This window comes from Salmo salar, chromosome ssa21 (genome assembly GCF_905237065.1).
Source record: "Salmo salar chromosome ssa21, Ssal_v3.1, whole genome shotgun sequence".
Lineage (NCBI taxonomy): Eukaryota > Metazoa > Chordata > Actinopteri > Salmoniformes > Salmonidae > Salmo > Salmo salar.
The window spans coordinates 47,975,062-47,988,903 of NC_059462.1; the positions used below are offsets into that span (position 1 = coordinate 47,975,062).

Genomic DNA, 13,842 nt, shown 5'->3' on the forward strand with positions numbered 1-13,842 from the left:
TTCACCTGCTAGAACCATTTGCACAGGAAAGAGCAGCAGAGCTTCACTAACTCACAGTGACACTTTTAAGGTGAGGTCGACAAGGGATCCTTTAATCGTTCTTAATGTCATGTGTTCAATTAACACTTTGGTAGAGGAGCGCGTCGAATTTCCCCAGCCTACGGCTCTGCTCCTCTCTGTCAGAGAGTAACAGCTCCCTGTCGTCTGTCTGCACTGAGCTACAGTGGCGTAGGTGTGTAAATGCTGCTGGGTGTGTGTGTGTGAGAGAGAGATAGGGGGGAGTAAATGCTGAAGAGTCAGCTGGTGGTAAATTAAAAGCAATCAGGCTCTTAAAGTCAATCTGTGAAAAGAGAGGAATTGTTCTTGTTTTTTTTTACCTGAACAACAGAGGGGTATACTATATCTCAGGATGAATTATTTAGCCAGCTAACTTTGATAAACAACCAGAAATAACAATTGATGTTCTGGTTCAATACATCTGAACTTAGATATGTTTTTGGCTGAGTCAATTTGACCATGTCAAGCCCTCTGGATAATCCCCATATCTGATCCACACTGATGAGTTCTAAACTTGAAAATATGAAGTATCCCTATTCATGTCACTGAGGGAGCGAGGGGAATGTAGAACATTTACATTCTGTCAGAATATGTTATCGGTAGACATCAGGGATCCTATTGGGAGAAGTGAGGAATTTGGGGCTGAGGTCAGGTCAGATAAAGTGAGGAAGAACAGATATCACTAAAGTTCTGCCTAGCAATAAAGATGTCATGTTTAGAGGAAAGGAGGATACTTCACCAATATTGGGGTATGGTGTGCTGGTGGAACCAGGTCTTTGTCGTATGCAGCTGTATGACCCAGTGTGTGAATAAACTTGGTTTGAGCTTTACTAATCGTCCGTGAGTTTTTACTCTGTTTAAGAACCTAACAATACCACGAGACTGAAATGAGCAGCACCTGAACCATCATCTGAATGAAACACAATCCTTCCCATTCATGAAATGCAAGCACAAGTATATGTTGTCCTTAAGGCACGTATCATAACTGCCGAGGCAGATTTTATACACGTTATTTATAAATGCATTGTGTCTGATATGCTGCTATAGAACAGCTGGAAGCCAATTGGTTTGTGAGCCACTTCAGTACAACAGACACGTTCGGTACAACAGGCACACTGTGAAGTCCTGTCGAATTGGCTACCTGCTTCCAGAGCCCCTATGGGGTTGTAACACCTCAATATGCACTGACTCAGTCACTGAAGCATCTGCTAAAGAAAAGACTAAAAGGACACATTATAATGATGCAAGTCGCTTAAACTGGGACAGCAAACTTGAAAGTTTCCTGAATAAACGTCAGTAATATGATTTAGGATGAGCTGAAATATCTCCTCTTTCATCCCAATTGCTATTATCTTTCTTGAAAAAGCTAGATGCATATTTTAAACATGAAGGAACATTGCCATTTTGAAAAGTTTAGAATTTTTTAAAAGTTTTTAATGCGTACAATTTCTCATTGATACATAGACAGAAGAGAATGTTGCTGATCGGATCAAATGGATGAGCCCATATTTAGACTTCTCTGCCCATAGGGAGGGGTGAGCAGGTGCATGAGGGAGGGAATGAGGAAGGAAACATTCATCTACACCAATCAGCTCCAGAGTAGTCAGGTCCACGCCTTCACTTCAGCCAGATGTTCTTATCTCCAATATCTGCGTTATAACCTGCAGCATACTTCTTTCCCGGGAGCTTTTGGAGAGAAAAGAAACATTTGTGAATTTAATTATATGGAGAGAAGTGACTGGGGAAATAGCCTATTAGGCATGCTAACACATCTGGGCTGTATTAACTGGAATAGTTGGCAAAATATATAGCAAGAAAACGTAAGTGAGAAACAGACAGGTTGGCTAAAATTAAACAACTTAAAAGGGATACTTCAGGATTTTGGCAATGAGGCCCTTTATCCACTTCCCCAGAGTCAGATAAACTTGTGGATACCATTTTTTTTTGTCTCTGTGTTCAGTATGAAGGAAGTTAGAGGTAGTTTTGCGAGCCAATGCTAACTAGCGTTAGCTAACGTTAGCTTGCAATTGCACCAGTACTAGTTAGCAACTTCCTTCAAACCACAGGCAAATACATAAAAATGGTGTCCATGAGTTCATCAGACTCGTTTGAAAGTAGATAAAGGGCCTCATTGGCAAAATGCCCTTTAATACTGAGCAAGTATCCCTTTAATACTGAGCATGGAATTAAATCAATTGGGTAATAGTTGACATGTTCTGAAACACTCTGAAGGAGAGGGAAAGTCATAGCATACACTTTACAAAACAAATCATTAAAACTAAGCCAAAGCAAGGGGTTTCAATAATCATAAGTCCAAAAACAGTTGTGGGAATTGCTTGGGTAAGAAGAGACAAGGGAGATTCCACAGGACACTTGGGCAGGTTTAAGAGTCCTATGATTTAAGGAGCCGGGCCTACTTATTCCCTTAAACTTTGAAGAACTAGCCACTCAAGACTCATCTATCCCTTGGACATGGGATGATAGTAAAGACTAATGGTAAAGCAAAGTGTTTGTGTCACTGGGGGAGACATTGCAATCCATCACCCCAGAGACTTGGAAAACAGCACGTTAGGAGTTAGTGCTAATGTGATACGTTACCGCTAATGTGATACGTTACCGCTAATGTGATACGTTACCGCTAATGTGATACGTTACCGCTAATGTGATACGTTACCGCTAATGTGATACGTTAGTGCTAATGTGATACAGCCAAGCCGCTCTCTGTCACCCAGGCCACGCTACACCATTAGTGTTGTGAGTATGAGAAATAAAAAGAGTCGTGTTAACAGAGTCCTACAACTGCTTCTCTTATCCAGTACTGTTATCAGACAGCCAAAGAAGCTAAAAATAAAGATATTTATTTACAGCTTCAAATACAATTCAAGATTGGAGAAGTGGTGTTTGATTGCAAATATCAATATTGGATAGGCATTCAAGTTTTATTTTACTTTGAGTTCTTGGCATCTGCGGTTCAACTCAACTTTATTTACCTGGCGAAACCTAAATTAATCCCCAGACAAGCCCCTATCGGTTCCTAGTTTTGTCAAACACATTACATGCTCTGTTACAGAATCTTACCCTGCACTTCAGCAGAAGTGAACTTTGTCAACATAGAAGTACGGAGGAGAAAACAGACAACCTAAACTCGCCATAGTTCATATAACCCCAAGCTTATCCTCCCACTTGTTCTAGTATGATAATGCACACCATGCAAAATGTCAGCCCAAAAGATCCCGTAGCACATTATATACTCCCACTTTACAGCAGCAGCCAGACAACTCATCTCCAGTCAATAAACTTTAAAGGTCAGAACAGAATGTTTTCTTGCAACAATGATGATGCCAATGACTTGGAGAATATTCCACTTCTATATATTTCAGTTTATGATGGAGGAAAAAATATTGTGGATGGACACAACCCAAAAGAGAGAGAGAAGGAAAATACTACACAAAAAAAAAACTCAAATAAAAAGGGTGAAAAGGAGTAGTGTTTAGGCCCAACCTCATTATCCAGCACGGTTAAGGCCCAACCTCATTATATCCAGCACGGTTAAGGCCCAACCTCATTATCCAGCACGGTTAAGGCCCAACCTCATTATTATCCAGCACGGTTAAGGCCCAACCTCATTATTATCCAGCACGGTTAAGGCCCAACCTCATTATTATCCAGCACGGTTAAGGCCCAACCTCATTATTCTCCAGCACGGTTAAGGCCCAACCTCATTATTATCCAGCACGGTTAAGGCCCAACCTCATTATTCTCCAGCACGGTTAAGGCCCAACCTCATTATTCTCCAGCACGGTTAAGGCCCAACCTCATTATTCTCCAGCACGGTTAAGGCCCAACCTCATCATTCTCCAGCACGGTTAAGGCCCAACCTCATCATTCTCCAGCACGGTTAAGGCCCAACCTCATTATTCTCCAGCACGGTTAAGGCCCAACCTCATTATTCTCCAGCACGGTTAAGGCCCAACCTCATTATTCTCCAGCACGGTTAAGGCCCAACCTCATTATTCTCCAGCACGGTTAAGGCCCAACCTCATTATTCTCCAGCACGGTTAAGGCCCAACCTCATTATTCTCCAGCACGGTTAAGGCCCAACCTCATTATTCTCCAGCACGGTTAAGGCCCAACCTCATTATTCTCCAGCACGGTTAAGGCCCAACCTCATTATTCTCCAGCACGGTTAAGGTCCAACCTCATTATTCTCCAGCACGGTTAAGGTCCAATCTCATTATTCTCCACTTCTCTCATAGTGTAGATATATCAGGTGATCTAGCACCACACCGTCATTAGAGGGGCGGCAGGTAGCCTAGTGGTTAGAGCATTGGGCCAGTAACCGAAAGGCTGCTGGATCGAATCCCTGAGCTGCCAAGGAAAAATTATGTCGTTCTGAACAGTTAACCCACTGTTCCCCGGTAGGCCATCATTATAAATAAGAATGTGTTCTTAACTGACTTGCTGAGTTAAATAAAGGTTTAAAAAAAAAGAGAAGTAGTCTGGTTATCGTATATCATAAGATAAGTAGAGTGCTTTTCTCCCTTACCGATTTGAAGGCGTAGTAGCCTGCGTCATACTCGTGAGCTCCGATGGTGACCTCAGGGAGGAAGTTGGGTACAAGGGTCAGGTCTGCCACCCTCATCTTGTCTTCCACCCTGGGGAGAGAGAGGCAGGAAAACAGCAGGCTGATGAGAAGAGCTCCAAAATATACTATATAGGCCTACCCATGTACTAAATGTGACAGGAATGTAGCGACAACACTTCGTTTCAGGGCTACACATCTAGGGAACAAATGAAGTGGTTCTACTTACAGCATTCTCATGTAGTGTAATGTGACGTCATCCTGTTCTACCCAAGGTCCTTTCTCGAACTTCAAGTCCTCAATGTCTTCTGCAATCTGTAGATGAGAAAAACTAAAAAATGTAAGTCTATTTTGACAATAGGATTTTGTAGGCCTATAAGGTAGGCCTATAAAATAACATCAACAGTATGTTTGTGTTCTCATGTCTCTAATAGGGATGTAGCGATTCGTATCGGTCCCATTTCAAATGTTTAAGACACATCAGTCTGTGTAAACCCAAACCGATCCAAATATAGCATGCATTGTTCAGAAAAATCGATTAAAATGTTATGTATCGCAAAAAATATTTATTTTTAAATGCTCAAATTACCTTCTCTCTATCTTCGGAAAATTCCTCATATTTTGTGACAACTGTGTCCTCTCCTTCAGTGTTAAACTAAGCGTGTAATTATGTTGGCAGCCATTGATCTACAAGTCATTTTCCATGCCGAACAACCCCAGGCAATATTTGTAGCATAGTCAATCTGCACGCTGTGCGCAGCTTCGTGTGCACTGACCAACGAGAGGTAGGCCTATTCCTGATCTGGCACATCTGCAGGTCACCTTCAGCATTCAAATGTAGGCAAAATGGCTCACGCAATATTATATTATTGAGTGACAACCAATGTAATAAGGCTGGGAATTGCCAGGGACCTCAACGATACGATATTATCGCCATACTTCGGTGCCGATGCAATATTGTGGTGAAGTTGTGGGACAGCTTTGTAAGGAATGACGCCACTAAATCATGAACTAATTGCTTGCATCTGTGTGCCTGTCCTGCAAGATGGTGATTTCAGAGCAAAAGTAGTGGAGGACAAAAAGCAAAACCCCCCTAACTGATAGTGTTAGACACCCAGCTTCCCTTATGGCTCAGCTCAGGTGACTACACACACACACCATAGACAGATCCAGCTCAGAGAAGCCCCAGCTCATGAGCTCAATCAGAAGCAGATGTTAACTTAGAATGGAAAAATGAATGTGTTTATGCAACAAATGTTAGTGCATCGAATCGTATCGCATCGATTGATTCCTCTAAAATCAAACCAAATCGTATCGTTCCTGTATCGTATCAGAGCCCATGTATCTATTACTGAACAAAAATATAAAACGCAATATGTAGAGTTGGTCCCATGTTTGATGAGCTGAAATAAGAGATCCCAGAAATGTTCCATACACACAAAAAGCTTATTTCTCTCAAATTCTGTGCACAAATTTGTTTACATCCCCGTTAGTGAGCATTTAGCCTTTGCCAAGATAATCCATCCACCTGACAGGTGTGGCATAATAAGGAGCTGATTAAATGGCATGATCATTACACTTGTGCGGGGGACAATAAAAGGCCACTAAAATGTGCAATTTTGTCACAAAACACAATGCCACAGATGTCTCAAGTTCAGGGAGTGTGCAATTGGTATGCTGACTGCAGGAATGTCCACCAGAGCTGTTGCCAGAGAATTGAATGTTCATCCCTCTACCATAAGCTGCCTCCAATGTCGTTTCATAGAATTTGGCAGTACATACAACTGCCCTCAACCGTAGACCACGCCAGCCCAGGACCTCCACATCCGGCTTCTTCACCCTCGGGATTGTCTGAGACCAGCCACCCCGACAGCTGATGAAAGTGAGGAGTATCTCGGTCTGTAATAAAGCCCTTTTGTGGGGAAAAACTCATTCTGAATGGTGGGGCATGGCTCCCAAGTGGGTGGGACTATGCCTTTTCAAGCCCACCCATGGCAGCGTCCAAGACCAGAAATGTGAAATCCATAGATTAGGGCCTATTGAAATTTATTTAAATTGCCTGATTTCCTTATATGAACTGTAACTCAGTAAAATCATTGAAATTGTTGCATTCATATTTTTGTTCAGTATAGATACACATCAAGTCATCTTGACAAGGGAAAGATGGAGATCCCTAGCCTCTAGTCACACATTGTATTTTCTTACCCTCTCGATGTCTTGTGCCTGCGTTGCATCATAAGCAAGCAATTCTGCATTCTCACTGAAATACAGAAAAACTCTCTCAAAAAGGTTAAATGTTAAACAGCATGATGAGCCATCCATGGGGTCATCGCAGAGGTATCGAGCATTGTATTCCCTTCAATAGACAGCTTTGTAGTCCACCAACCTTATTTTGGGAAGGTAGGTCTTCTTGTATGCGTCCTCAATGCTCTTCAGATAGGGTAGGGGCACATCCTGAGGGTAAGACAGGATAGATGAATAAAGACAGGAACAACACACATTAGTAAATAGGCTATTTGAAAAGTTAAAATAACTACACCACATTCAACACAATTCACTGGCTTAGTGTAAGTGCCTTAAATGGATTGAAGTTAACAAGTGGAACACCCAAAGTGGTCAACAAGCAGAAGATCGGTTTGGAACGGCTGTTGAAACACATTCTCACCTTCAATGATCTGATTTGTAGAGCAGAAAGGTAATGAGGCCTAACTTGAGAATACTCTTGGCACACACTATCAAACGGTTCAGTGGGAACGGATACAGATCTATGCCAAGGACCACGCTTGTATTCTTATCCAGGCTTCAGTTTGATTTCATTCCTGTATTGGCCACTTAAACCCTACAGGAGGTTAACAGATGGTTTTGTGCCAAAATGCTACTCGTCCACTAACAATTGCTTTTTTAACAACTTTAAAACTGATGCCTGAACTAGAGGTCGACCGATTAATCGGCATGGTCGATTAATTAGGGCCGATTTCAAGTTTTCATAACAAATCGGTAATCTGCCTTTTTGGACGCTGATTATGGACGATTACATTGCATTCCATGAGGAAACCGCATGGCAGGCTGACCACCTGTTACCCGAACGCAGCATCAAAAAGGACCATGTGGCTGCAACGTGCCAAGGTAAGTTGCTAGCTAGCATTAAACTTAACTTCACATAATCACTAGTTAACCTAGTAATATCATCAACCATGTGTAGTTAACTAGCTTGACCTGCGTTGCATATAATCAATGCAGTGCCTGTTAATTTATCATCGAAGCACAGCCTACTTCAACTTCGCCAAACGGGAGACGATTTAACAAAAGCACATTCGCGAAAAAAAGCACATCCGTTGCACAAATGTACCTAACCATAAACATCAATGCCTTTCTTAAAATCAATACACAGAAGTATATATATATTTTTAACCTGCATATTTAGTTAAAATAAATGCACTTCTCTTGCGTTCAGTGCAAGCAGAGTCAGGGTATATGCAACAGTTTGGGTCGCCTGGCTTGTTGTGAACTTTGTTTCTTCCTAACAAAGACCATAATTAATTTGACAGAATGTCACATAATTATGACATAACATTGAAGGTTGTGCAATGTAACAGCAATATTTAGACTTAGGGTTGCCACCTGTTCGCCAAAATACGTAATGGTTCCATATTTCACTGAAAGAATAAATGTTTTATTTTTGAAATGATAGCTACCGGATCTGACCATATTAATGACCAAAGGCTCGTATTTCTGTTTGTTTATTATAATTAAGTTTATGATTTGATATAGGAGTCTGACTGAGCGGTGGTAGGCAACAGCAGGCTCGTAAGCATTCATTCAAACAGCACTTTACTGCGTTTGCGAGCAGCTTTTAGCAATGCTTAAAGCACAGCGCTGTTTTTATGACTTCAAGCTTATCAACTCCTGAGATTAGGCTGGCAATATTAAAGTGCCTATAAGAACATCCAATAGTCAAAGGTAAATGAAATACAAATGGTATAGAGAGAGAAATAGTCGACATGTCATAATTCCTATAATTACTACAATCCTATAATAACTACGAAGTAAAACTGGGAATATTGAACCACCAGCTTTCATATGTTCTCATGTTCTGAGCAAGGAACTTAAATGTTGGCTTTTTACTTTTACTTTCTTCTCCAACAGTGTTTTTGCATTATTTAAACCAAATTGAACATGTTTCATTATTTATTTTAGACTAAATAGATTGTATGTATTATATTAAGTTAAAATAAAAGGGTTCATTGTTCATTCAGTATTGTTGCAATTGTCATTATTACAAATATATATAAAAATTGGCATCAGCTTTTTTTGGTCCTCCAATAATCGGTATCGGTATTGAAAAATCATAATCGGTCTACCTCTAGCCTGAACATATGATGCTGTTGGGGCTTTAAACTAAAAGCATTTTAAACTTGTCTCAAAGTCTCTACAGTGGTTATGATCTATTTCAGAAACAGAAAAAAACTATGCTCAGCCTGTCGCAAATGGAGAATAATGTTCTTAATTTGAATTTGTAAATTTGCCAAATGCCTCTGGTAATCAGTCACAATTACAGAAATGAGTTGTGGCTTTCCAGCATGCGCTGCCTATTTAGCACCTCTCACACTTGGCAGGCAGGCAGTCGGGCCTCACAAAGCCTGGTAGTTATTAGCATTGAGGCCCCAGCAATAATCCCCTCTTTAAAGATAATCACGGAAGGTTGGAGGAATCCGGTGCAAATCAAGTTACATACGGAGTCTCAGAGTAGTGTTAACGACAAGTCATCAGTGCTTAAAACCTAGGCTATTTTCAACTTGTGTGATTTGATTCATACTTTAGATCAGTTTTCCAAAGTTGTGGGTCTCTGATTGGATTGAAGTGTAAATCAATATATGAAAAGCATGAAGCAGGCCATGCATTCACACAATTTACTATACTTTTTGGACAGGTCTCAAAATCGTTTGAATAAAACCCATTCAGTCACATTCAAACCGTCTGTCAAATTCCACAGGTTCTACATAACGGATGGTCTTTCACACAGACAGACAATATGCCGAGAAAAGGATAGTATGAATGGTCTTTCACACAGACAGACGACATGCCAAGAAGAGTATAGTATGAATGGTCTTTCACACAGACAGACGACATGCCAAGAAGAGGATAGTATGAATGGTCTTTCACACAGACAGACGACATGCCAAGAAGAGGATAGTATGGCTGATATTTTTCTTCTCACTACCTTGCCTGATGCCTTCAGCTTCTTCTGCACTTCTTCTGCTGGCATGTCCACATAGATGACCAAATGGGGGGGAAGGAACTCACAGATACTGATACCTTTGATTTCATTGTAGTGGTCAACACCTGCATTGCAGAACATACAAGATTCATCATCCTCAGCAATGTAAAATGCCCCCATGTTATTTATGGTGACATACAGCAACGCTTCTTCACCCTGTTTATTTATTGAAAACACTAATGACCTTTCAATATCATGGCATTGTCAAGTTGGTGTGAAACCAGATCTGATTCATAACAATACAAAAAGACTATTCAGATCTGTTCCACCCTTGTTATAGGGATTTCAGTACTTACACTGCTTTCTGATGTAACCCTGTTTGAACATGGCCTCCACAAACACCATGTCACTGTAGGGGGAGCGCTCTAAGACCACACCTTGGCCTGGAGCGAGAGAAAGTTTATGACAAGAACATGAATAGAATGTTTGTTTAAGATCTAAATGCAAACAGACATTTAGAATATAAATAGGCATTAATTTAACTACAGAAACACATAAGGTCAAGAGCTAAATGTCTGTTGTTTTTCCCCAATAGCCTAACACAATTTTGCTGTAATTTCTTTTGTGATATGTGAGCGCATTCCTTAGCCAACCAGCCATACCTGTGGTGAGCAGGTGTTCCATGGCGTCTGACCACTGAAGAAGCCTCACGAGGTACATCCATGCCTGCAGCCGGTAGGAGTTCCCGTCAGCAGCCTTGGGGTCTCTGTAGAACTTCTCCAGGCTGCAGTTACCATTAAAGGCGGTTGGCAGAGGCGCCTTCTCCGCTGTCATCTTGTCCAAGTAGTGCGTGTCAGGCTCGGGCATGTACAGCATCCCTACAGACATCAAAAAAGAAAAATTTGGTTCTACCAAAGAACACCATAACTACAACACATTGATATGCACTTTAAATGAGTCATAAAAATGTTAATGATTGGCGTTATCAACTTCTAACCTCCCAACTTATAAAGTCTAACAAACAAGTAGTTTACACATCAATAACTGCATTGACAACAGCCTGATCATTACCCAGCTTTTCAGCCAGATTCTGGGCCAGCGCCCCCTTTCCTGAGGCCAGGTTGCCATCAATGGAGATTATCTTGCTGTTCTCCTTGAACCTTGGAGTTGTCCTCTCGCCCAGTGCATATGCCCACCAACCGTACCGCAGGTTCCTTACTGAGCTTGTGTGAATTCCAGCCTAAAATACAGAATATATGTTTATCAATGAACAGTAGTTCACAAATCAAATATTGAATTGTACTCAGTGTTAATAGAATGGGCATGTGAATGTCATGCTTCTGTCCTGGCTAAAATCAACCGGTAATGGCTGGTCCACCAGGCAACCTTCTGAGCGCATCTAGCAAACGTTAGCTAATTAATTAATTTAGCTAGCTAGCGAGACATCTTGTTTGAGTTAAATGAAGCTAGCTGTTAATTATTTACAATACATTATTGCAGAATAGTTGTTGACAGACACAAAACACCCATCTGTTAGCATTAGGATTGTTGTTCTGGTGTCCTTGTACCAAAGCTTGTGAACTTGATGCCCTTCGTTGCGCGAGAGAGCATTTTGGCAATTCGTTTTACAACCTTACCGTCTGAATAGTTGTCCCTATTTTGAACACGGCTGTCCCCGAGGGGAGGACCAACCGGAGCACCCGTACCGCCATGGTTATTTACCACCACAACCACAAATCGTCTCCAAAATCGCTCTATTTGATAGTCCTTCGAGGCGCGACAATAACGGGTCGGGAGGGGGGTTGCCCGTAGTCGCTTAATATTTACGTTTTCAATAGTGGGGGAGGGGTCTTGCCCCTAGTCGCTTCATATTGACGTCATCAATAGTGTGCAATTGAATTGCCTGAAAGAAAAAGAGGAATTTCAAATGTTAAATATGATCTACCTACTGTCTCGTTTAGAAGAGTTACAGGGTGTGTTAACTGGTGGTATCCCGTCCTCCCCGGCCGTTGGCATGGTGCAGGAGCAGATAGGATCAAAGTAGTGGAATGGTGTAGTCAGTTGTGGGTTTTTCATGAACGTAGGTGGCAGCTGAGAACTACGGGTGTACGATATTTTACCGCAGAAGAGTTATAAGATGTTTTTTATTTATTTTTTATTTTGATGAAATAGTGTTATATGGGTGTAGGGATGGTTGGTGGTGCAATTTCTTATTTTTGCCCCCCTTCCTTTTAACTTTTGTATCACAAATGTAACGTGATCGAACACACACTGCCGGTAGGTGGCGGCATGCACAAACAAAACGTGCGAACACCATGATACCAAAGAAGAAGAAGAAGCTACTTTCTCTTTTCTAACTTCAACTATGCACACACCAAGGTTATGCTGTTGGTCAGCGGTGGAAAAAGTAGCCATTGTCATACTTGAGTAAAAGTAAAGATACCTTAATAGTAAATGGCTCAAGTAAAAGTGAAAGTCACCCAGTAAAATACTACTAAAGTATTTGGTTTTAAATATACTTAAGTATCAAAAGTAAATGTAATTGTTAAAATATACTTAAGTATCAAAAGTAAAAGTATGAATAATTTAAAATTCCTTATATATTTTTTTTAATTACGGAAAGCCAGGGGCACACCAATGCTCAGACATAATTTACAAATGAAGCATTTGTGTTTTGTGAGTCTGCCAGATCAGAGGCAGTAAGGATGACCAGGGATGTTCGCTTGATAAGTGCATGAATTGGAACATTTTCCTGTCCTGCTAAGCATTCAAAATGTAACGAGTAATTTTGGGTGTCAGGGAAAATGTGTAGAGTAAAAAGTACATTATTTTCTTTAGGAATGTAGTGAAGTAAAAGGAAAAGTTGTCCAAAATATAAATAGTGAAGTACAGATACCCCCCAAAACTACTTAAGTACTTAAGTACTTTACACCACTGCTGTTGGTCTATAAGTACAACAGTACTTCAAACAAACAGAATTTACATTTCAGCAGATGTGATCAAGATACACCATCCATAGACGCTAACTACTGTAGCGCCTATTGACGATAGTATTGTAACGACCCTGGGTTTATAAGCGCGGATATCGACTCTGCCGCTTGAGCATGCTTTTGCGGCACAGTCGATAGCGCGCTGGACTTCAGGCTAGAAGGTCGAGGGTTCGAGACCTGCTCCCTGCTGTTTGATTACAGTATCTTCTGACCAGAGAAGTTTTGTTAAGAACCTAAGGCTTGCTCTAAACAAACCAGGGGTGTAAAACTCATTCCACGGATGGCGGGTTTTTTTTAAAGTGTTTTTTTCCCACTAATTTATGTTTTGACCATAAATACCAGTATAGGATGAGTCAACAACATTATTTTGGTATGAGTTGAAACTGCACTATGCCGAGAAAAAAAACGTTGCGCACCAATCAACATGTGCGCGTGCACAAGCACTTACAATAAACAATCCCACACAAAGACATGGGGGAAACAGAGGGTTAAATACACAACAAGTGATTGAGGGAATTGAAACCAGGTGTGAGGAAAAACAAGACAAAACACAAAGAAAATTAAAAGTGGATCGATGGTGGCTAGAAGACCGTTGACGCCGATCACCAAGCGCCGCCCGAACAAGGAGAGGACCCGACTTCGGCGGAAGTCGTGACAGTACCCCCCCTTGACGCGCGGCTCCAGCAGCGCGCCGACGCCAGCCTCGGGGACGACCCGAAGGGCGAAGCGCAGGGTGATCCCGACGGAGATGGTGGAACTCCCGCAGCATTGAAGGGTCCAACACGTCCTCCACCGGAACCCAGCACCTCTCCTCCGGACCGTACCCCTCCCACTCCATGAGGTACTGAAGGCCCCTCGCCCGATGCCTCGAATCCAGGATAGAACGAACGGAGGGCGCCGTGGCCCCCTCGATGTCCAGAGGGGGCGGAGGAACCTCCCGCACCTCAGACTCCTGGAGCGGGCCAACCACCACTGGCCTGAGGAGAGACACATGG

The 13,842-nt window shown here is 41.8% G+C and overlaps 1 protein-coding gene across 1 annotated transcript; it reads right to left on the bottom strand.

Annotated features, from left to right (window-relative positions):
• Positions 1–1,469: 1,469 nt before the first annotated feature.
• On the bottom strand, positions 1,470–11,722 carry LOC106582434 (NADH dehydrogenase [ubiquinone] 1 alpha subcomplex subunit 10, mitochondrial). The gene is made up of 10 exons (XM_014165542.2): positions 11,495–11,722; positions 10,929–11,097; positions 10,520–10,735; positions 10,214–10,300; positions 9,861–9,982; positions 7,026–7,093; positions 6,845–6,899; positions 4,869–4,954; positions 4,604–4,712; positions 1,470–1,743 (listed from the first exon to the last, which is right to left on the bottom strand). Exons 1-10 carry the CDS (start codon positions 11,567–11,569, stop codon positions 1,675–1,677), a joined length of 1,056 nt encoding a protein of 351 aa, XP_014021017.1. The 5' UTR covers positions 11,570–11,722; the 3' UTR covers positions 1,470–1,674.
• Between the last annotated feature and the right edge of the window lie 2,120 nt (positions 11,723–13,842).